At 42.5% G+C, this 24,600-nt stretch overlaps 1 protein-coding gene across 18 annotated transcripts in view; it reads right to left on the reverse strand.

The window, feature by feature from the left end:
• KIAA1217 (KIAA1217 ortholog) overlaps positions 1–24,600 on the reverse strand; it is a 499,018-nt gene that overhangs the window by 67,748 nt on the left and 406,670 nt on the right. For 16 of the 18 annotated variants that reach the window (XM_009214094.4, XM_009214098.4, XM_009214096.4 and 13 more), the window contains one exon: positions 5,145–5,977. In XM_009214094.4, coding sequence (XP_009212358.2) covers positions 5,145–5,977 — 833 coding nt within the window. Of the gene's footprint in view, positions 1–5,144; positions 5,978–12,410; positions 14,495–24,600 lie in introns of those variants that run through there. The other 2 variants (XM_009214105.4, XM_009214109.4) reach the window with 2 other exon arrangements.

The raw sequence follows: 24,600 nt of genomic DNA on the forward strand, positions 1-24,600 counted from the left end.
AGAAGGTTCTGCTAAGTCTAGCATGTCTCAAAAATCATAACAGAAACTCAAGTTGCTTGCTTTTCTGTAGCTATAGGTGCTCAGAATGGGCAAAATTTTTCTTCCTAGTGTAACTCTATACTAATTTGTTGAATGTAGCTGCTCTAGGTATAGAATAGTGTAAAAATACAATCTCAGTTCAAGTTTACTGTGTCCTGAAAAATCAATTTGGAGGAATCTGTTATACATTTCAAAGGCAAGGTAGTCACTTTGCAATGAGCACTCCTGGATTTTGAGTGTTATTTCACTAAAGGTATTTTACATTACAGTATATGATCCAAACTACAAATAGAAAATAGCAAAACATAAATGTCCTAGAATTTTACAATTCTTAAGGGCTGTTTTATGTGCCATGAATAGAAATAATGATGTTGTTTAATGAAGTAATTTTACAACCTAGAGAAGACAGAGCCTCGGGCACTAAGCCATTTGTCACACATGGTCTCCTTGGGCAGTCTCTCCTAGTCACTAGGACTATTCTCTACTTGGAGTCCTAGCTGAATGGAAGTCACTTGGGTACAATCACTTCATCACTCGAGATTGCTTTCTTTTATAGAAGCTCAGACACTAGAATGGCTGTTCTGAAAGTCAAAGGCAGCTATGATCTGTCACTATACCCCAAAGTCCCTGGTATTCCTGGGAGGAGAACCCTACCATCATGTGAATGTTATTCCATAGACACCGTGTTCTCCAGATATTCTAGATGCAATTTATTATTACTAGGTGCTCACTGAAGCATCTTTAGAAAGAAAGAGATGCCAAATTCATTAGCACAAGGTATGTGACTAAATATAAGACTCAAGACTCAATTACTTAGTCTTGAGCGAGCTATTTTCAAGTCAACAGAGCTGTTACCAAATCATGTTCCTTCAAAAAGCTACCACTGGATGTCTTCAAAGTATGAATGTGGAAGGAAGAATTTTTCCCTCTGATTTCTAACGTCCCGCAGTTATTTGGACTATTATATTGAAGTGTTCTTCAGAACAGCATAGGAACCCAGCGGTGCCAACAGAAAGCACAGCCACCGATTTCTCAGCCTCCCTCCTGTGTTTTTGCAGCTTCACATCTTTGATGTAAAATGTTACTTGAGAGTCTCATATGAAAAACACTCTCAGATGTATTTGCTTTTTAATATTATGAAATTGCAACAGAAATTGGATTGGTTCTTTATAGGACCCTGTGCTCATGAAGTTAAGCTTTAAGGGGTTGAAAACTCTTTAACAATACTTACACAGATTAAGTATTTCTAAATAACATCATGGCATAGATGAGACAATGGACTATAATTTTGTGCTTCAGTAATTGTTTCTGATGTTCCTGTTTTTAACATTTTTCTTTGACATAGTACTCAGATGCATTGAATAAATGAAGTATACCAAGAATGTTGTCCTCTTTCTTCCCCTATTTCTGCATAATTGTGCTAATATACTAGCTAGGGCAGTTATATTTAAAATGGCATGTATATATTTAGCAGCATAATTATGCAAATTCTGTGTTTATGATTGTAAATATCCTTTAGGAGCAGTTACTTAGCATGTAGTCCTGAAACAATTTTTGAAGAATTCTGGTTAAAATGTTTAGAATTCACTCCTGAATTAACTTCTCTGTTGTGTGAAGGTGGGCCTTACAGTTCACATTTGCAAGGCAGAATAGTGCACAGTGGTAAACAGTATGGAATATGTAGAATTCTTTAATAGTCCTGGACATTTTATGCCACTTACTGGCTTTGCGGCCTCGGGCAAGTTACTTAACTAACCTCTCTGAGCCTCAGTTTCTGCATCTGTGAAATGCAGATGACGATAGTACATACCTCACTGGGTTGTCATGATGATTACGTCATAGAATGTACAGAAACCACTTCGCATAGTGCTTGGCTCATAAAAGGCTCTCAACAAATGATAGGTGCCATTCACCTCCTTCCTACACATCCCCCAGGAATGCTACATGTCAGCCTAGTTACCAAGATATCTAAAAGAGTTCAGGGCCAGATTCTGAGCTGTCGTTGGAGGAGGAAGTATGGCATGAGCTCCACCCTTGTCACTTTGTCCATGTAAGAAACAATGGGGGAAGCACATCGGAGTGCTGAGGACAAAAGTTCCAGACTCAAGTTCTTTTGACCAGAGAATTATTCTTCACCTTTGACATGTGTCTGAGTGGAGTTAGCAGGGAGTGTTTAGGTCTTTCAGCAATAGTGACTCTAAATGTAGACAGACAGAGAGAGAGAGTGTGTGTGTATGTGTCTGTGTGGGGGTGTGTGTACGTGTGTCTGTTTCGTGTGTGTCATGTGTCTGTGTCTTTGTGTGTCCATGTGGTATGTGTGTGTCTCTGCGTGTCTGTGTGTCTATGTGCAGGTCTCTAGGAAAAGAGAATCTAACTAGCCCACATATAACCAAGCACTCCAATTCCACCCTCTGGAGATAAGCTGATTACAGGTGGGGAGTCACCTTGGCAAGATGTATGAGATAAAATTCTTCCTCTGCAATTTCACAGTATGGGGAACGAAAAATGTGAACATGTAACGTTACATTCATAACTACAATCATACGTCAGAACACAGTGGTGATAATGACAGTGTATTTTAGGCGAATATTCATCTGTTTAGTCAGTTTTTCTTATATTTGTTAAACTGGTAAGAGAATAATTTAGATTTTCTAAAAAGGTTCTCTAACATGTAAAACTCAGGTCCATAGAATTTTCTGAAATTTTACAAAATGGAAGTCTCTGAGGTTGGCAGATCTTTTTTTAAAAAAGGGAGTGGAGGCCCTAAAAGAATACCCATAGCACCAAAAGCTAAAATCCTTCAAGATTTTGATCCCATACAGAGATGACTCCACAGGTCAGCAGAGGGTTTGTTTTTTTCTCTTGGTAACTAAATCTCTTGAAAAGTGAGGCTCAAGGATGTACATTAAGTTGTGTATGTGTGGTAATTACATGGGTGACACTGAGCTAGGTTCTAGAAAGAAGGCACACACCATCTTTGGTTGGCCAAAAATTTTGATAATTTCAGCACTACTCCCAAAAGAATATTACATCTAAACTAATATACCTTCATGCAAATTCAGGTTTTTACCATCCAAGAACCAGGGTGGAAACAGTTCAATATGATCCTGGCAAAATCAACTCCTGATGCTCTTCCATCTACAACAGGTCAGTGTGGGAGGCAGGGGGATGATGGGGAGGATGGATTCTGGCTCTCAACATTATATGCAGGAGACAGATTGTTTTTATGGTTTCCTGGACTAAATTCTTGCTCCTGTCAGTTCCATCCCCTCCGTGACATACCATTTTCCAACCAGCACCTCACAGCCCACCAAAGGGGACAGGTGTGTTATCTTTTCTGTGAAGTATGCAGCACAGGCTTCCAAGACTTATGGCACATCTTGGTAGATTCCTCTCCAGATGTCACAATGGTTTGCTCCAATGAACCACTACGAATGTTTATCCCTTTAGCTGTCTGTAGTGATGGGAAGAGTCCCTTTCTTTGATGCTTAGAATTTCACTTCATGAAGACTTCGAAAAGCAGAGAATGAATACTATTTTCTAATTCTTATATTTTCTTAGTCCTGCATCATCAAGCCAGTCACTGTTGTTGTTATTCTAACTACATGAGAGAGGTAGAACTTTTTGTTTCATTAATGATCCCAAAACTTTCATGTTCATTCTCTTTCCATCTCCTGAAATCTTTCTGCTATGATATTCCCAGTAACTGAACAAATAAGAAGGGATTGCCCTTTCATAATAAAACTGTGCTAAAGAGGACTTCAGGACTTTCTGACCTGTGTGTGAAAATAATAAGGTAGACAGGTCACATTCCATTCACAATTTTGGCCTTCTTTTTATATGGTATGTAACAGTAAGTGATATTAACATTGTTTAGTGAGAAGCAGTGGTTCTAATAAGGTATTGAATAACTGAGTATCTGAACATCTTATCTGTCTTTTTTCTTTTTCACATGAAGTCTCACTCTTGTCGCCCAGGCTGGAATGCAATGGCGTGATCTCAGCTCACTGCAACCTCCGCCTCCCAGGTTCAAGTGATTCTCCTGCCTCAGCCTCCCGAGTAGCTGGGATTACAAGTGCCTGCCACCATGCCTGGCTAATTTTTGTATTTTTAGTAGAGACGGGGTTTCACCATGTTGGCCAGGCTGGTCTAGAACTCCTGACTTCAGGTGATCCACCCGCCCCGGCCTCCCAAAATGCAGGGATTACAGGCATGACCCACCGCACCTGGCCTGGACATCTTATTTTTCATACCCCTTAATTCATATATAACAATAGGTAGCAGCATGCTTACACATCTTTTGGACTCAATTTCTTTGGCTAGATTTTTATGATTATTTTGTTGACTTCTTTCAACCAATTCAGGCTAGAGAAATTTCCTTTATCAAAATTAGCTTTTCTATTACTATATGAACTTTGGAAGGTTTTCAAGATAGAGTAGGAAGCATCTGAACTGGTAAATTATAAAATATATCTATTTAAAAAGAAATTCAAATCCCCAGAGAGTCTTTCACTAGAAAAATTTTGCTGATTTCAGCACCACTCCTAGATAAGTATTAAATCTAAGCCATTCCATTTTCATGCAAATTCAGATTTTTATCCTCTTAAAAAATAGACACATTCTTTCCACTTCCCACAACCAGATGAGAACACAAAATTGTATTCCACAAGGAAAAACACAAACTGCTATTTCCAACAGTTAAAACTGAAAACCACTCCTTATTTTCAGCAGTTGCAGATCAATTATTATGACCTTTTGATCTTTTCATCGGGCTTCTGCTAATGACAATTTTCTTCCAAATTATTCAGATTTATACAAACGATAATGCTGTTAGATGCATGCTCCAGAGGCACAAGGGACTGATTACTATTGTTGGGGCACCTGTCTTCTTGAACATGGCTTCATGGCTGTAACCTCTGCCAGTTTAGAAACTCTTTGCAGACAACGGTGGCTTTGACACCACTCTGTAACCCCTACAGCATCCACAGGGCATGCTGCAGAGATGGGTGCTCAGACATTTATTCTGTCGGTTTGACCCCTGTAGAGCAGCCCATAGTGACACATGGGCCCAGGTACCACCCTCAGTCACCCTCACTGCACCTTACCTGGTCTCTCTGTCTTTGGGTATCGTTGCCGTGCTGTAAGCAAAAACTTGCTTCTCCACTAGAGGAGGGCCAAGGTCCACAAGGCTGGATAATCCTGCAGTGCTCCGTGGCTTTTCTATATACACCAAGGTGCCTGGCTCCTTTTTAAAGGCCTGGCGGCTCGGTGAGGCCCGGTCTGGCTGCATGGTGTGAGGCGGCCCGTGGGCATTATAGTGAGCATGCATGTCTATCATCCTCAGGTCACTGACTCTGTGAGGAGAGGCAGGGGGCGTTTTGGAGCCCAGTGTAGGCAAATGGCTATCTGGATATTTCCTTGATTTCTGTCTGTACAGTGATTGTTCCATATGCATTTCTGCTTGCATTGAAGGGTTACAATAAGCACTCGCTGACCGGATGGCGGTGCGGTGATATGCAATGATGTGGTCAGGGACATCCAGTGGGTGTCCACCATGGGACGAGGCTATGCTCATCCGTCCCTCGTGGTAAAGGTAAGGATCAGCATAGAAACCCTCATTTCTGTACATTGCGATGTTTTTGCCACTCATGTCTTCATCCGGCTTGACATCTCTTCTTTCTAAAATGGCGCTTGGGCTTGGAGAGATGGGTCTGGAGACTGGCAGGCTGGAGATTCTGTCCCTGGGGATGGTGGCATTGCCAGGAACAACCATGGAGCGGGTGCCCCCATAAGGAATTCTGGATGGGGAGGGGGGCATGGAATGGGGCACCGGAGTAGACGGTGGGGAATTTGGAATTGCATGGGGTGGATGAGCAGTAGATCCGGGGCGAGAGGCCCCAGGGCCATCTCCTCTTGCATAAACAAGTTCTCTCTGCATCTGAAAAGAAAACAAAGGATTAGAAAGTTGACTTTGATACTCATGTTTCAAGAGAAGTCTCAGTGTGTAACTGTGTGGCTTCCCCTGCAAGATGTACACACCCTCATCCTGGAATCTAAATATGTTTCCCTACATGGCAGAAGAGGCTTTGCAGATGGGGTGGAGCTAAGGATGGTGAGATGGGAGATCTTTATCCTGGTGGACTCGAGGCAATCACAAGGGTCTTTATACGTGTAGGATGGAGGCAGAGAAATCAGCTCCAGGGGAGATCTATGATGATAAAAGTCGAGTTAGAAGAGTTTGGAAGGTGCTATGAGAAGGGGCCATGAGCCAAGGAATGTGGACAGCTCCCAGAAGCTGGAAAAGGTGAGGAAATGGATCCCGCTCTGGAGCCTCCAGAGGGAGGGTGATCCTGCTGACACATTGATATTGATGTGCAAAATCCACTTGGGACTTCTGATCTCCATAAAAGTAAAATGATACATCTATGGTGTTTTAAAAAGTTATGGCGTTTTGAGCCACTAAATTTATGGTAACTTGTTACAGCAACCACAAGAAATGAATACACCTGATGAAGAGTGCAATTTTGTGGGGTTTTAGGAAAAAATAGTGTGGTGGCTTAAATTTTAATGTCACAGCTTCTTAGAGACGCTGCTTAATAAATGCAGGTCTAGTGTATCAATAGTGCTAATGTTGCCTCTTCTAAAAGTTGTCCTGAGCACATTTTTCTACCTTTAGCCCTGGGAAATAGTAACCATGTTTCCCATCTTTCCAAGTGGATACAATCTAGGGAGATGAGCAGGGGGAAAGGAGATACATGGAGGAAAACCTGGAAGGTAAGTTTCATACATTCACCAACTCTTCACTTGAGCCTATGATAAATCAGCACCGAGAGGCTGGAAGGAAATAATGAAGCAATAAGAGTACCATGGCAGTGGACCCTTGAAGAATACAATTTTGAACTGTGCAGGTCAACTTATTCACAGATATCCTTCTTCCCCTGCTACTCCTGAGAGAGCAAGGCCAGGCCCTTCTCTTCCTCCTTCTCACCTATTCAACATGAAGTTGACGAGGATGAAGACTTTTATGATGATCCACTTCCACTTAATAAACAGGAAACAGATTTTTTTTTCTTCCTTATGGTTTACTTAAGAACATTTGCTTTTATCCAGCTTACTTTATTGTGTGAATACAGTATATAATATATATAACATAAAAACTATGTGTTAATCGACTATTCATGTCATCTGTAAGTATTCTGGTCAGCAGTAGGCTGTAAGTAGTTAAGTTTGTGGGGAGGTAAAAGTTCTGCGCGAATGTTTTTTTTTTTAGATGGAGTCTTGCTCTGTCTCCCAGCTTGGAATGCAGTGGCGTGATCTCAGCTCACTCACTGTAATCTCTGCCTCCTGGGTTCAAGTGATTCTCCTACCTCAGCTTCTCAAATAGCTGGGATTACAGGTGTGGGCCACCATGCCCAGCTAATTTTTATATTTTTAGTAGAGACTGGGTTTCATCATGTTGGCCCGGCCGGTCTGGAACTCCTGACCTCAGGTGATCTGCCTGCCTCGGCCTCCCACAGTGCTGGGATTATAGGCATGAGCCACTGTGCCTGGCCTCTACACAGATTTTTTATTTTATTGTTTTACTGTGTGTGGGCAGTTAGCATCCCTAACTCCCACCTTGTTCAATGGTCAACTGTAATTTGCAACTATGCTACTGTGTTTAGCAACGGAGTAGAATGAAAAATACAAACTAATTCAGGATATGATGATTTCATATATTTTTGCTTTGGTCAAGGTGCCACGGGGAAATGCCCACTGAGATTCTCCAAATAACTGAGGGAAGGAGAGACAAGCTCCACCCATTCTTCAAGTTCTATTGGTGAGGTCACAGGAGCCCACAGTCCCTATCCTGACTTCCAGGAGATGTGACAGACAAGAAGGGTATAAATGGATGGAGGGTGGATGAGGTAAGGACCTGAGGAGAGAGGTGGGGGCTCGAATGGCAAGAACCAAGATTAGCAGCCAAGAGACCCCATGATGTGAGTGACGCAGATGAGAGTAGGGATAGTAGAGGCACCAGGAGAAGGTTGAAAATGAAACAGAGCCTAATGCACAGGATACAAACTAACTGCTTCTTTATCATAAAAACTCACTGCATGTAGTAAAGGGTATTTACCAAGCACTTGGTGAATGCCTGGCATTATTCTAGGATGTAGTTCTAAACAAGCCCCAAGCTCCACGGAAACTCCCAAGCGCCATGGAGAGGGCACCTTCTTTCTTAAACTTCGTAGATGCTAATGCAGGAACAACCAGTGGGACTCCCACGGCTTCCTAATCTTGTTCCTGGAATGATCCAGCAGTGTAGAATCCCTGCCCTGTGAGTTGTACATAGAGAAGTGGATTTCATAATGAAAGTGACCAATGAGAAGTGCAAATTAGGTGTGAATATGTAGCAACAAAATGGAACCCTTTTTGAATACAGGACCTGGGCACTGCAGAATTGACCTCTTGGCTCCTATAGGGGCTGACTATTTCTGGGCCCCCTGGAGTTTGCAGACTCCTCCCTCACAATCACAATTTTATCTCCACTTCCCCCTTATTCCCCTCCCAAGACGCACACACAGAGCTCCCACTATGATAGGCTAATCTGTTCTCCCTTCCCTAAACCTAACTTGTGATATGCTGATGCTGTCCAGGGTCTCTCTCCTCATGTCCTAGTTCCTGTGGATCCATACCTAGGTTTGTGGTCAGGCTCCAGGTGCGTCTGCTCTGCATGGCCCCTGCCCTGATGCTCCAGCCCATGAGGTCCTCCCTGCTCACTGGACACCCTCATGACTCAGGTGCTCAGTGCTTTAGACCAGAAGGGACAGTCCCAAGGTCATTGTGTGATAATACACCTGATTGATGCTCATTCCAGGGAGGCTGAGCAACCCCGTGACACAGGTTTTGCAGGAAAGCAACACAGATCCTCTGTAAATACCTCTCTCACTCTGCCTTCACAATTCAGAGCCCAATAAAAAGCAATGTATGGCTCAGCAGGAAGCAGCACAGGGCTTCACAGGTCATAAAATACAGGAGGGACTGGCTCAGTGAGCAGCGGATATCTGGGCAAATTCCCCATATAATCAGATTACACAATGCAATAACCAACCAAAACCAACATCGAGATAAATTCATCACATCGACTCAAACATGCCACTGTTTATAAAGCATTACATGGTGTCCAAGGCAAATCACATACAACAAATGGTAGGTACTGTTGTCATTATTGTTATTAATTCCAGAAAAATATTTAAAATATGTAGAACTGTCTGGGCACAGTGGCTCAGGCCTGTAATCCCAGCATTTTGGGAGGCTGAGGCAGGTGGATCATCTGAGGTCAGGAGTTCAAGACCAGCCCGGCTAACATGGCAAAACCCCCTCTCTACTAAAAATATAAAAATTAGCTGGGCGTGGTGGCGTGCGCCTGTAGTCCTAGCTACTCGGGAGGCTGAGGCAGGAGAATTGCTTGAACCCAGGAGGCGGAGGTTGCAGTGAGCCGAGATAACACCTCTGCACTCCAGCCTGGGTGACAAAGTGAGACTCCGTCTCAATCAATCAATAAAATATCTAGAACCCACTTTGTATGAACAACAGTCCTAACTAGGTCAATCACTATTCCCTGTTCTCTTTTCCTTCCTTAGCCACCTTCAGAATACATCTTGATCTGGGGGACTATGACCTCAATTAACCAGCAGAAACTTTCCTCTTTTTGGCAGGAATGTAAAAAGGGACATTAAGATTCTAGGGGCTGGGTGCAGTGGCTCATGCCTATAATCCCAACATTTTGGGAGGCTGAGGTGGGCAGATCACTTGAGGCCAGGAGTTTGAGACCAGCTTGGGCAACATGGTGAAACCCCATCTCTATAAAAAATACAAAAATTAGCCAGGCGTGGTGCATGTGCCTGCAATCCAGCTACTCAGGAGACTGAGGCACAAGAATTGCTTGAGCCTGGGAGGCAGGGGTTGCAGTGAGCCAAGAATGCACCACAGTACTCCAACCTGGGAGACACAGCAAGACTCTCTGTCTCAAATAAAATAAAGTAAAATAAAATAAAATAAAATATTCTAGGGGGTATAGAACTGTCCAGAAGGATAAAGAATATTAGTAAAAAGAAAATGTAAAATTTATTTAAATTCATAAAAAGTTGAGTACATGTCTTTGAAAACAGCAAAGGTATTTACATAGGTATTTTAAAAACATGCTTGGTGACATGCAAAAAATGGTTAGAAGATATACAAATAACCTTTAAAATGAAACACTTAAAGATCTAATTAGAAAGAATATCTCATTAGATTTTCTAGTGGTAAGTGTAGATGAGATTAGAAAGAAATATAACAATTAACTTAAAGTAAGTCTAATACATTATATTGGGCATTCATGTGGGAAATGTCGGTGATAGTCGAAATACTTGACAGCTAATATCCAGTATGGCATGGACACCAACCAACCAGAATGGGACTTCAGCCAATGAGGATGGATGCTTGCCATGAACAGTCAGCATCCTGGATCTGGAGCTAATCCTGTGTGTCTTCCCTGCCCTGTCCACTTCAAAATAATCTTGCCATCATCCAAAAGGGTCATCAAAAGAGTCACCGTCAACCTGAGTTGTCCACAGTGGCACTGAATACAAACATTTGGTTATGACATAATTGGTAATCTGAGGTTGAATGTCTCTATCAACACAGGTGACTTAGATGTTGGAAGTCTTGGCAGAATTCTTATGTTGGTTTGCCAAGCTATGACTGACTTTCCAAAACGGAGATTTAAAAAGAACCAGGATCATGTATTTCATCCTCGGCTCTAAATGGAGCCCAAGAAGAAAAATGACACAATGATCCCAATATAGAGTGGGAAAATTTGTTTTAAAACCACAACTAGAATGAACCCTTACGATCAGACAACTTGGGAATCCTACTATAAAAGACGGGGAGCAGCCTAAGGCGACTCGCTCTTAGGATGTGGGGGAAGGTAAGGGGACATCACTGGAGGGATGTTTTCAAGTCTTCAGTGTGATTTCCAAGGTCACACTTACAATAAAAAGTAGCATTTGGAGACTCCAGAATCTGATAGACTAAAGCAGCATGATGGTTAAGATTGTATAATTCACAATTTAAAACAAACCCAGCCTTTGATGCGGGTGTTCTTAACTAAGGAGAGATCTTCCTAGAATCTGTCACCAACACAGATTTATTTTGTTTTGGTTTTTAACTGTTATTTTGCTAATGAGTAAAGACATGGCATTAAATACATACTGGGTTTTTTCCTGCACTGGTACTCAAAGTCAGACCTTGTGGGAGAAAATTATACTAAACTGACAAATAAAATAAGCAACACACACACACACACACACACACACACACACACAGTTGCCATTCACATTAATATATCTTAGTCCCTTATTCTACCACTGATCTTTCTGATGCTACTAATCTTATCATCTCTTTTCCCTTAGTGAGTTTAAAGTAACTAGCTATGTTCTATCATTGACACTTTTTCCCCACAGAATTTCGACACTAATGTCAAAATGTAAGCTTTAAACAATTTCATTTTACAGCAAGAAAGAGATGACCGACACAGAGAAATAAAGATTCTTTCAGCCCCTTTTCTGAATACAACGCAGATACCTATTTGCCGTGTGCACCTAAGCCCCGACACAGAAAATGTTCATTCACCTGCCCTAGATATAATGTATGAACAAGACTGTTCCACCGCATTCATCTGCTCGGTTAGGCACTGTCATTTCTTCTTTCCATCACTGCCCAAACCTCTATTGTCTCTGTTATTTGAGTCCTTCCAGTTCTTAGAAAGAGGGTAGTTTCTTCAAGAGCCTCGTCATAATAGCAGGCTGAGAGGCTGGTGTCACTGCCCACAGACTGCACACGGATCAAAATGCTGTTTACACCACACTTCCGAAACACCAGAAGTATCTGGGGCCATTTCCTATTAAGATCTGAAGTCTGAGTTAGAAATTCTTACATGTAGCTATATTTTATTTCCCAAAAGTACCATAAGTCAAATCGAATATCACTCATTCAGAAGTTTCTTGAAGGTAAGATAAGAAACAACATATTAAAATTGTTTCCAGAAAAAAAAAAACCTAGTATAAAAGATATTTGTTTAAAATCATCTTGGGAAACTGCCTCATGTAATAATGTCTGTGGAGTATTAAAATATATATATGCGTCTGTGTGTGTGTGTGTGTGTATATATACATATCTCTTGTGGAAAAGGAATATTATGTACAGTTTGTTGTATTTCAAACCCCACCCTTCCAAGTCTGGAATTTGTAAACATATCACTCAATCAGACCACACAGTGAAGTAAGCAGAGAAAACTGAAAAGGAATCTTATGACATTCTTTCACCCTCAAAGAATTAAAGCCACTTACTTTTTCTTAAGGAAATCACCTGTGTACCTAACGCCGTGAGTAAGCACATTCGCTCAGGTCCTGATTACATGATTCCTTTGTTTGCTGGCTTCATCTAAATCCTTGGTTCCACACTTGAATATTTTAGACAGCTTCCTCTTCAGAGACAAAATCATCACAAAAGACACAGAGATCCTAAAATGTTTCTCAGCTCGAGTGTTCACAACCAATAAAGACCATTTTGTAATACCCAGTTTTCAGAGAGAAGCTGACAGTGGCATGGATAAAAAGTAACCCTCCCCGTGATAAGTCAATTTCTCCTCCCCTTGGAAATTAGTCACTGAATAACCTCAGCCCACATCCAACCACAGGCTACCTCACGGGTGACTCAGTCCTTCAACAATTGCTTACAGGGAAAACACCAGTGAAGGAACTTTAAACGGCCTAGGTAAATGGGTTAACAGCAAAGGAAATATTACAAAATATATTTCACCGAAGGCAAACAGGATCATTAAAAAGGGCAAACAACCAGCCACCGAGAAATGAAACTGTCAGAAAACCCAACATATTCAATCCAGAGGAACCAACTTTCAGATCAGTTTTCTGTTGACTTAAAGGTGCTACTTAAACCTAGACCAGCACCCAACACCCAGTTTGCTACCAGACTTGAAGTCTGGGAATTGACAGCTGAAGGAAACATAAGCCTCTTCCCCTAGTTTAATACCAGAGGGAAAACATGAGGGAGATAAGGAAGCTGTCTGTTAATTAACCAGCCCTGTTTTACCAGGCTGAACTTTGGGTAGCAGCCATTAATCAGTCCTACATAGAGCTGGGCAAGGAACTGCAATCACCCTGGAAAATACATCTGAAATGAGAAGGAAAGATAGAGAGGGCAAACCATGGCTGTGCAGAGGGGATTCTGGAAAGGAAACCAGAGCCCTTCTGCCCCACCCTAAACAAGATGAAGGACGAGAGGCAGGCGATCCCCACAACCGCTGTCAGCACAGCCGGTCTCTTCCAGGGGAACAGGTACAAGAAGGTGCGTGTCCACAACACGAAGTGACTTGTGCAGCGCTCAGCGGAGAACGGGAATTAATGCACTGCTAGCAAAAGGTCGGGGAGAAAGGAAGCACCTCCTGTGCTCACAGGCTGGCTCTGATCACCATCATGTTTTCTGGGCCCTTGGGGACTGGGTGGAACCGAAAGCTATCCAAGTGGGAATACGGTGACAAGGAACTCCACACACTGGGCTGGAAGCCCCACTGGCTTCACGCCACACCCGACTACCACACTCTGGGCGGCCTGTGCATTTTAAAAACATTTTAAGGCTTTTAGAGGTTGTTCTTGCTGACCAAAAGAATTCCATGACGTCTTTCAAGTTCAAATCCAGTCCTTTGCAGGCTTTCTAAAAAAACTGTTTACTGCCATCAAATCGCTTTGTGGTTATTAAAGAAGGGGGCAAATGGAGCACGTAACATTGCCACCCTCCTAAGATGTCTCACTAGGAACGATATTTGGGTGAAGTGGTTGTAACAGATGCCACCTAAGAGGTCGGAAAACAGTAGAAGGAATGTGGAAGCTCTTGTTTTGATTTTTAATCTAATCAGCAAGGGTTTGTTATTTCTCACCAGAGTATGGGAGGCACACACTATCAGTTTCTGATGAATCTGGTACACATTAGGCAGGTTTTGTGTCTTCGGTCAAGCACATACATTCCAGGAAGGGGGATGGAGGGGTGGTCCCCCTTGTCTGATTACGCCGCGATGCTGCCCCTATCACATCCCCCAAAGACCCTGTTTTATGGCGTGAGGTATGCTAACAGACATGGCTCTTACAATTCTTCTTTACCTGCTTATTACGGGCAGGGTTGCTTGTTCCAGTGACTGTTTGTGAAGGGTCTGGGGTCAGGCTGTCCCCCAGGAAACAGAGCAGTGAACTCTCTCTGTATCTCTGCTGCTTGGCTAAGAAAGTCATGCCATGTTCAACATGTTATCCCACATCTGCTATGGGCTAGGTGCTATGTGGCTCACAGCTGTAATCCTAGCACTTTGGGATGTGGAAGCAGGAGGATTCCCTGAGCCCAGGAGTTTGAGACCAGCTTGGGCAACATAGGGAGGCCAAGTCTGTACAAAAAGTAAAAACTTAGCTGGGCATACTGGTGCATGCCTGTGTTCCTAGCTACTTGGGAGGCTGAGGGGGGAGGATCACTTGAGCCTGGGAGGTTGAGAGGCTACAGTGAGCCAAGATCACACCACTGCACTCCAGCCTGGGTGACAGAGTGAGATCCTGTCTCAAAAAAAAAAAAAAAGGCAACAAAACAAAAAATCACAAGAAACCTTGTTGATTACGCTAGAGAGAGGTGGCTTCTGTTGACTCTGTTACAATGAGAGTCGGTGGGTTCAATGCGAGAAGTCTGGTTTACCTCTGCCTTCCCTTCCTTCCTGCCAGGTTCACAGCAATTTCCTTTCACTTTCAAAATGCCCCAGGGCACTGTCTGTAGCATGCACGCATGGATTCGTCATTACCAGAGCAGTAATTCACTGTCAGGAGTTTGAAAGCCAGCCCAATCCTGCGGTGAATCAGGATGAGTTAAATGCTCTTTAGCAAGCACGGAGTTCACCCGAGAGAGGTGGAGCTCAATCTCCAAAGGCCCCAGAGTACCCGCTAATGCACCAGACAAGCCAGTTTCCTAAACAATATTCTGGTGTCCTGGTGCCATCTAGGACCCAGTGGCTTAATCTCAGTGGAAGGCACATTCTCCAGAGAAGGGCTCGTTCAGGCTAACTCACCACAAAGTTTGGTTCAGTATGAGTGTGTGCAACCATTAACACCCCCACGCTTCGGTTTGATGACTTCACCAGACCCTTCTCTGCCTGCTCTACCTTGGGACATTACAGCCATTGCTACATTACTCTTCCCAGCAGCGTATAAAGTGTCCTACTCTTCATTTTCCCTCTTCCTTTCATTGACTAGGCCTAAAAGCAAAGTGGAAGCAATGTATTCTTTCTGAGTCAGTGTTAAGAATGGATGTGCTAGGAAATATTCAGGATGACCTCAACAGGAAATAATTCTTATGCTCCGGTAAAGCCAATAGTATTGTGACACATATTCCTTCCTATTTTCCCTTTCATATTTATTTCTTCATTGGCTTTTAAAAAATTACATTTGCTCAAAGAAAATCTAAACTGCACCTATAGATATGAAGATGATATTAGGAAGGGAAGGGATTATTACGTTGAAAAAATTTCAAACTCATCTTGTTTGCATTGGTAAAATTGGGAAGATTGCCATTTGTAAGGTTTTAGTTAGCCTATTGTTTCATTTGATTGTAAATGGAATGTCTCCCAGACATGAGGCAGACAGACAGACTGCTGCCAAAATTATTTAATTCCCAGGAAAGAGATGGTCCAGTCAGCGGTTAGCTTATGGCTATATTTAAGATCAGCGTTATTTCTATAAATCTTTTGACACAGGAACTCTACTGAGCCCTCCAGTGGCCAGACCTGGCTGACCAGTCCTGGGCCCAACAGTGATTAAAGATCTCAATCTGGAACAGAATAAAGAAGTAATGTTAAATAAATCATTTCGCTTCCAAGCCACAATCAATAACTGTGCAGTGCTGTAGGATGGATAAAAGAAAAATGTCCTTCTCACTGATACTCAATCTTCTGCTGGGCTACTCCTGTGTTCTCCAGGCCAAGGACAACCTTCTTTTGTACCGAAAATAGTTACAGTTTGTAAAATGATATCTTCTTTATACCACTTGCAACAGATGGTACAAATAACTCCTTCTCTTATCTCCATCTCTGCACATCCACCCATTTCCTGGACGGACCTTGTTCTTTTATGCACAACTCCCTTTCAATGTTTTCTAGATTGGATACTAGTAAGTTATCTACAGCACCCAACTACAATTTTTTAGTGCCTTAGACTTTATTTTTCTCTTTATGACAGTTCTTGAAACTCATATTTAACTTGTCAACCACATGTTGCCATATAGGATATATTGCTTTATTTGCTTGTGACACTTCATATTCTAACAAGGGATTTTAAATCCCCATGCTCACCATACCCCACCCACAAACACTCCAATAGTCACACAGCAGTTTGCAGTTTACAAAGGGCTCTCAATTGTGACATTTCATGGGCTCCAGAACTCAGTGAGAGACAGAGGACAGGTATCCTATGTCTTTTTGAATGGTTGGGAAACAGAAGTGCAGGGAGTTAAGAACCTCACCCAGCTTCCCATAGCTGCTAAGCAGTGAAGCAGCAAGAACCGCAGCTTCCTCGGTTGTTTGCGTGTGACCTGCTGTGCACTTCAGCACACTGCGAGCTATTCTGCAAAGAACGATGCTCCTCATGCCTACCCCCGCATGATCACTGACGGATTCCTTATTCGATTTCTGGCCTTGGTGTGAAACATGAACAAGTCTGTCTGCGAAGTGCCTCACTCCATTCACCAGTCCAGATTTCACAGCAAAGGAAAAGAATCACTGGGGCATCTCAATGGGCTTCAGCTCTAATGATTTAGAGCCGCTCTTGACTTACAATTAGGTTTTATCTACTTGCCTCAAAATGAGTAAGTTACACAAATATTAGTTATATTTAACTAAGACATATCAGTATATATGCTTATATATATTATACTTATATATACCTATCTATATTATACATCACTCAGTACTATATAGATATCCCCATATCACATAAGTTATATACACGTATACACATACGTGTATGCACACATATGTACATATAAGTTATATATATGTATACACATATGTGTATATACACACAGACACATGCACAAGGTCATCATCAGTCACAGGCACCAGATTATTTATAAAATAAAATATCTGAGCCTTAGCTGATTAAAATCCCTTACCATTATAACCCTAATTCTATTATGGGGTGACATTCCCAGGACCACGCCCCTCAGAGATGCATGCACCGCCCACAGAGGCACAGGGTCTCCATCGCTGCCCTCTATGCCCTTCTTTCTTTTCACTGGAGGGACTGACCAAATTGATTATATTGTGAACAAAAATAGCTAGCTAGAGCATTATATAACTTTAGGATGATTACAATAACGTGAGAATTAAAATGTATACATATTTTAGCTTGATGATATTAACATACTTAAATTTACACAATGAGGTGATGCTGATCTGTGTAGAATTTTATGCTATACAGCCGGGTGCAGTGGCTCACATCTGTAATCCCAGCACTTTGGGAGGCCGAGGTGGGCAGATCACCTGAGGCCAGGAGTTCGAGACCAGCCTGGCCAACATGGTGAAACCACATCTCCACTAAAAATACAAAAATTAGCAAGGCATGGTAGCACACACCAGTAATCCTAGCTATTCGGAAGGCTGAGGCAGGAGAATTGCTTGAACCTGGGAGGTGGAGGCTGCAGTGAGCAAAGATTACGCTGCTGTACTCCAGCCTGGGCAACAGAGCAAGACTCTGTCTCCCCCCACCCCACCCCACCAAAAAAACCCAGAATGTTATGCTCTACAACTGCAGTTTAAAGGATAGATAGGAAAACAGCTAGGTAGAGTGTTATATAGCTTTAGGATGGTTAGAACATGAGAATTAAAATGTATATATATATTAGTTTGATGATATGATATACCTAAACTTAAACAATGAATTGATGTTGATCTATGTAGAATTTCATGCTATACAATTGCAGTTTAAAAGATAGATGGTTTTCAGAGCCCATGAGAGTAAATGGTGGCAAACACATTGGGGAATGGCAGATGTCAAGTTGGAAACCATATGGCCATTTATTCGTGGTCTGTCAATGTCTTCTCACAACGGAGCTACTCAAATCCCAGGATGTCTGTTTCTGTAATAACTCCTTTCTCCTGGCCTCATGTGGTCTCAGCTTCTCACTACCAATTGCTCCCTAGTAGGTTTAACCCCTTCAGGCCTGTCTCATGTCTCCCTTCACTGTTCCTCCTTCTTAGATCACAGCTTTTCTGAAACCAACTCTGTGGACCTAGGTTACCGTCTTAGCCCTTCTACAGGAACCCATTCCATTGCCTGCATTCTGCTGTGTTCATATTGATCTCAGTAGGATTTGTGTAGGTTCTATTACCAAGCAAAAGAAAAAACAGCACAAGGTGAGCTGTGTCTGTGGAGCAAATTTTAAAAGGTGTGTTACGGATGACTTCTGATGAAAGGTGTTTTAGTTGTGCCATTATTCTGATCCTCAGCCGAACAACATCAGCCCATGTGTCAAGAGAAGAAAGGATTGTCTGAGGGAACAGTCCCAGAGGGTAATACTACAAGACAATAATTCATAGATCTGCCAGGTTCAATTTTTCCTCGAAATAAACATGAAAAAAACAATGATGGGGACCCAGATTAAAACAGCCCTCGTGCCAATTCTTCCTGGGTTCAGAGGAGCCACCTCCTCCACTGTGAATGCCCCACTGTGAACTTTTATTCAAAAATAAAAGAAGTTCCATGGGTATCCCAGGTGTACTGAGTGTGCGAGCTGGGGAAATTCTCGCGTGTAAGGCTAGGAGTTGATGCCATTTGTTACACAATTTTATAGGCTTATGAATGAAAAATGTGTACTTTCCCAGTTTTCATTAGTTATGAAAAAATCTAAGAGGTTCTAGGTTTATAAATTAGATGACAATAGCTTTGAAAACCCATCTGTTTTCCTTGGGTTTAGTTGGAGTCTGTGGCAGAGAACACGAGAGCACCTGCTAGTTTGGGGGCCAGGCCAGCGGCTCTGAAAGCCCCCAGGTGCATTTCCCCACAGTCGGCGCAGCAGGTTGATGGGGGAAGAACACCAGATGGGGAATCCCAGAACCAGCATTCTGGTCCAGGTGTTAATATTGTTTTCTTTCTTTTCACTTTTTTTAGTTTTAAAGAGACAGGGTCTCATTCTGTTACTCAGGTTGTAGTGCAGTGGTGTGATCATAACTCACTGAAGCCTGGAACTCCTCAGTTCAAGTGATCCTCCCAACTCAGCCTGCTGAATAGGTAGGATTACAGGTGTGCACTACCACACCTAGCTAATTAAAACAATTTTTTTTTGTAGAGCTGAGATCTCACTACATTGCCCAGGCTGGCCTCAAACTCCTAGTCTCAAGAAATCTTCCTGCCTAGGCATCCCAGAGTGCCAGGATTACAGGCATCAACCATCACGCCTGGCCAACATCCCTTTCTTTATCTGTAAATAAGAAATCTCATGTAGATTTTCTCTAAGGCCCATTCCAATGATGAGATTCTGTGGATCCATATATTTACTGAGTGGCTACCTATATACAAAGCCCAGCGTTAAGACTGATGAGGGAAAAGGGATCTGTAAGACATGATTTCTGCCTTTGAAGAACTTATGTTCTAGTAGGAAAAATAAGACATGTGCATGAACATTAAGATATGACAAAGCAAGAATAACTTTGCCAAGTGTCAGGCGAGTGCAGCAGACACACACTCTGGTAGTTCATTGAAGAATGAGATTCTTATGGTTGGGGTGGCTGAGGAGCACCTTTCTGAAGAGGTGAGAGTGGGTTCATGAATGATGAGTAGAACTTCAGTAGGTAAGAAAAAGCTCCCTTTCTTAGGTATTCCAGGCAGGAACAAAGGCATGGTCAAGGACAAGGGATAGGAAAGTCCAGGTGCCCTGGGGGAATGGCTAGACTACTGACCCAACAAGTGAGTTACTCTCAGACAGTGGTTCCCCAGCTGTCAGACGGTGGGCATCAGAATCACCTGGAGAGTTTGGTAAATCAGATTACCGGGTCTAACATCCACTGTGTCTGATTCAGTAGGTCTCAGGTGGTGCCGAGGAATCTGTATTTCTAACAAGTCCCCAGGTGATAATGACCTGCTGGTCCAGGGAGTGCTCTTTGAGAACCACTGCTTTAGTGAGTGGAGGGACATGGTAACACAGGGTCACTGAACGTTCACATCACAATCTCCATTCTACCGTGAGCTTGGTTAAATCCTTTGGATAGCAATCACAATTGTCTAGAATTTCTCTATTATAAATATTGTCGACTAAATCTGCCAAGAGAAGATGGAAATAGGGAAGAAAATGAATATTTTGGGTAACTTCCTATTTACCAATGCTTTCCAAAATTACCTCATTTAATTCTCATCTCATTTCCATCAGATACATTATAATTCCCATTTCACAGATGAACAAACTGGGCTCAGAGACTTCAAATATCTTGCGTGAAGTCAGATAACGGCCAGGATCTATGAAGTGCTAGAATAATCTTGCATTCTAGTGTTAAGAAATCAGTATGGAGATCTGACCTTTGAATCCTCTTCAAAGGAGGGCAGTGGTTCAAGAACCTCTAAAAATGAGTATTATTTCTGTCCCAAATCAGGTCCATCTGTATCGAGTGTTGCAAGAGTCACAAGAGACGGGTCAAATAGACCAACCCATGTTCATGTTATCTACAAATGTGGGGAACAAAAAAAACTTCTTCCAAGTAATGACTCCAGGGTACCCACGAGCCCCACAAGACTGCTCCATTTCAAAGGAATACCTTTGTGTTTTCAGTTCAAATAGCAAGTCAGTCAGCCAGCCAGGGAATATGGCTTGGAAATCTGAGATGGTCAGCAAAACCACTGCTTCTCCTTATTTGGATAAATAACAGCCTTAAAGACAACCAGTTTGGGAGTTGTACATGCCCTGAGGCTGGGCTTGGCAGGCATCTCTGCCCACACCCTGCTATGCCTTTTGCTGCACCAACAGCTGAAGGAGTGTAGCCAAATATTGACCAATCCCTTCTTCCCCACCAGGGACTGATACCGACAGGAGCCTCCTCTTCAGCGACATGATCTGCTTCCCTGTGTCCCAATAACAAACTGCCAGGTGGGCCTTTGAGTATCCCTACGTTTAAGTCAAGCCCTGTACTCCTGACACTGAGTAGCTCATGGACAGAACGGACAGCAAGTCAGTAAGTCATGCTCCGTATGATGAAATGCCCGCAGAGAGTAAGGAGCTACACACTATGTAGTTGCTCTTCTTACCCATTGCCTCCAGGAAGGAAAGACTTCCCTCCCACACAGGATGTAAGGCAAGTGAAGAAAATGCTTTGTAATCTACGGAGCACTTTTCAAAGTTCATGATTAGGGCCGAGCATGGTGGCTCACACCTATAACCCTAGCACTTTGGGAGTCCAAGGCGGGAGGATGGCTTGAAGCCAGGAGTTTGAGACCAGCTTGGGCAACACAGCAAGACCCTGTCTCTGCAAAATTTAAATTTAAAAAATTAGCCAGGCATGGTGGTGCATGCCTGTACCCTGGCTACTCGAAGGCTGAGGTGGGAGGATGGCTTGAGCCCAGAAGTTCAAGGCTGCAGTGAGCTATGATTATACCACTGCACTGCAGCCTGGGTGACAGAATACAATCCTGTTCCCCCATCCCCACCCCCCCAAAAAGTTCTTGATTAGCACCAAGAGCTTTCAACTCACTTCAAAAAGAATCAAGCTCCAGGCTGAAACAAAGGTAGCTTATCTTCCACCAATGCCCAAACCAACCTCCCCAGCCCTTTGTTTTTTATTTTTTGCATTATCTTTACTTTTCTGAAAAGCAACATTAGAGCAATATTTCTTCCACAGAGGACAGGAAGATAAGCGACAATAAATAGAGGGGATTTCTTTAAATTAGGGCAGCAAGACACTGGGGCCATTTTGACGACCTTTCCTCCAAGGCACTGAAGTATACAAATTAGTTTCCTTTTTTTTTTTTTTTTTTTAATTAAAAAGGATTTAATTGGCTGGAAACAGTGACTCACGCCTGTAATCCCAGCACTTCAGGAGGCCCAGGCAGGAGGATCATTTGAGGTTAGGAATTCCAGACCAGCCTGGCCAACATGGTAAAACCCTGACTCTACCAAAATCACAAAAATTAGCTGGGTTTAGTGGCGGGTGTCTGTAATCCCAGCTACTACGGAGGCTGAGGCAGGCGAATCACTTGAACCTGGGAGGCAGAGGTTGTAGTGAGCTGAGATCACGCCATTGCACTCCAGCCTGGGTTGTAGTGAGCTGAGATCACGCCATTGCACTCCAGCCTGGGCGACAGAGTGAGACTCTGTCTCAAAAAAAAAAAAAAAGGTTTAATCCTCCTCGTCAATCAGTACTCCTCCACACCATCATCTTGAGGAAGGCAGTGGGGTGTGGTGGAGCCAGCACCGGATTATGACTCAAAAGGCTTGGTTTCTCCCTGCTGGGAATCTCTTCTTGGCTACGGTCTCATAACTGTGACTGTAGTCCTGACACTGAACTTCTCTGAGCCCCTGATTCAGCTCCTTAGTTGGTTCAGTAAAACCTTCTTGCACTTTCTCTTCTGGTGCTGTGAATACCTAATGAGTTCCATCACTGTTGTGTCACTGTGCACGCATGATTATTAATATCACCAGCAAACATTCAGGGGTCTACTCAGTGAGCTGTGAGGCAGAAGAAAATGAATAAAACGGAAAATGCTCACTTACATATATTCACAGATGGATGAAATGAATGACACATTCGTTTTTGAGGTACAAGAACTGGCAAAAGAATGAGGACTCTGGATGCAGCCAATGTAAGAACATCACACTGTATTACATTTCAAAGACATCATATTTGAGAAAACAGTCCAGGCTGGACATGGTGGCTTACGCCTGTAGTCCCCACACTTTGGGAGGCTGAAGCTGGTGGATTGCTTGAGCTCGGGAGTTCGCAACAAGCCTGGGCAACATGGTGAAACCCTATCTCTACAAAAAACAGAAAAATTAGCCTGGTGGGGTGGCATGCACCTCTAGTCCCAGCAGCTTGGGAGACTAAGCGGGGAGGATCATTTGAGCTCGGGAGGCAGAGGTTGCAGTGAACCACTGCACCACTGCACTCCAGTCTGGGTGATAGAGGGAGACTCTTGTCTCAAAAAAAAAAAAAAAAAGTACTTTTCCTCATTCCTGTTCCCAAATTAATTGATCATTCTGAACCCAGATCAGGCTATATAAAAGACTCCCAATCCATTTCATAGTGTTACAACAACAAATAGACTCAAATTGCAATTATCTATAATCACTGTGAGATGGGTGATTACCCACATCTTGGCATTGGATCATTCTCTTTTCCTTCCCATCTTACCACCTGGGAGAACATCTCTTTTGTGAATGAAAAGAGCATCCGTGTCATTACTTGTCTGTGGCCAGAATGCAAGCTTTGACTGGTGAAGAGGAAACTGAACTAATTAGCCCAAGATATGTGTTTAGAGGCTCTCGGAATTTCAACTACATTATCCATTCTAGTCCTGTCCCACATTTATATTAAAAACAGGGAGCTGGGTGGTTTAGCATAGTTCTTGATAGAAAAACATTTATCTTGTAATAATGCTCAAAATTAATTTTTGGCATAGCAAAAATTGGGAATTTAATGCAAACGTAGAGATGTTTTGTTATTGCACATATCTGCCGAGACGGCTTTGCACATATACTCACTGTATCTATATTTAAAATATAAAATTATATTTGGGTAGTTTTTATATTAAGATACTCTATGTATATGAGTACATATCTGTCGATAAAAATTCTGTGCCAAAATTAAAAATATCAAAATTCCACATCTGACTCATTTTTATGCTCTAGTCTCAAAGTGACACTGAATAGAAACTTATTAGCATTTCAGTGAATTTCTTCAGATCATTGTTACGAATAATAAAAATACAGAAACATTTTAAAACAACATATTTCAGTCTTAAAATGGTCAGATTAACATAATTATAGCCCGAGGTTGCCAACAGTGCCACATTTCTCATTTTCATGAAAATGCAGAGGTTCTCTCAGATTGCAAGCTAATAGGCTCCTCGGTCTAAATATATACAGTAAAATCTGCAACAAATTTCTGAAGCATTAAGATCTGAACCCTGCAGATATCTGGTGAGTAAGTTGCGCTGCAGTGGAGCAGACTCCTTTTTTTGCAGTTACACAGCTGCTAGAAAATATATTTTTAGATTTGCTTTTAAAGGCAAGCAAAAACGGTTTCCACTTTGTGGATTTCCATCCATGATGTATCCACCATGATCCCTCAGTCCCTACTGCAAGAGGTCAACCATCTACAAAATGTTCTATTCCGTGTCCTCCTTCCTTGCAAGTGACTGCAAGGACTGGTACTAAATGCTCATTCTAGATGAAGCTATCAGACCCTGACCACCAATCCTATGCTTTAGAGACGCTGACACGCATCGAAGTTGAAGC

Source organism: Papio anubis, chromosome 11 (assembly GCF_008728515.1).
Source record: "Papio anubis isolate 15944 chromosome 11, Panubis1.0, whole genome shotgun sequence".
Classification (NCBI taxonomy): Eukaryota; Metazoa; Chordata; class Mammalia; order Primates; family Cercopithecidae; genus Papio; species Papio anubis.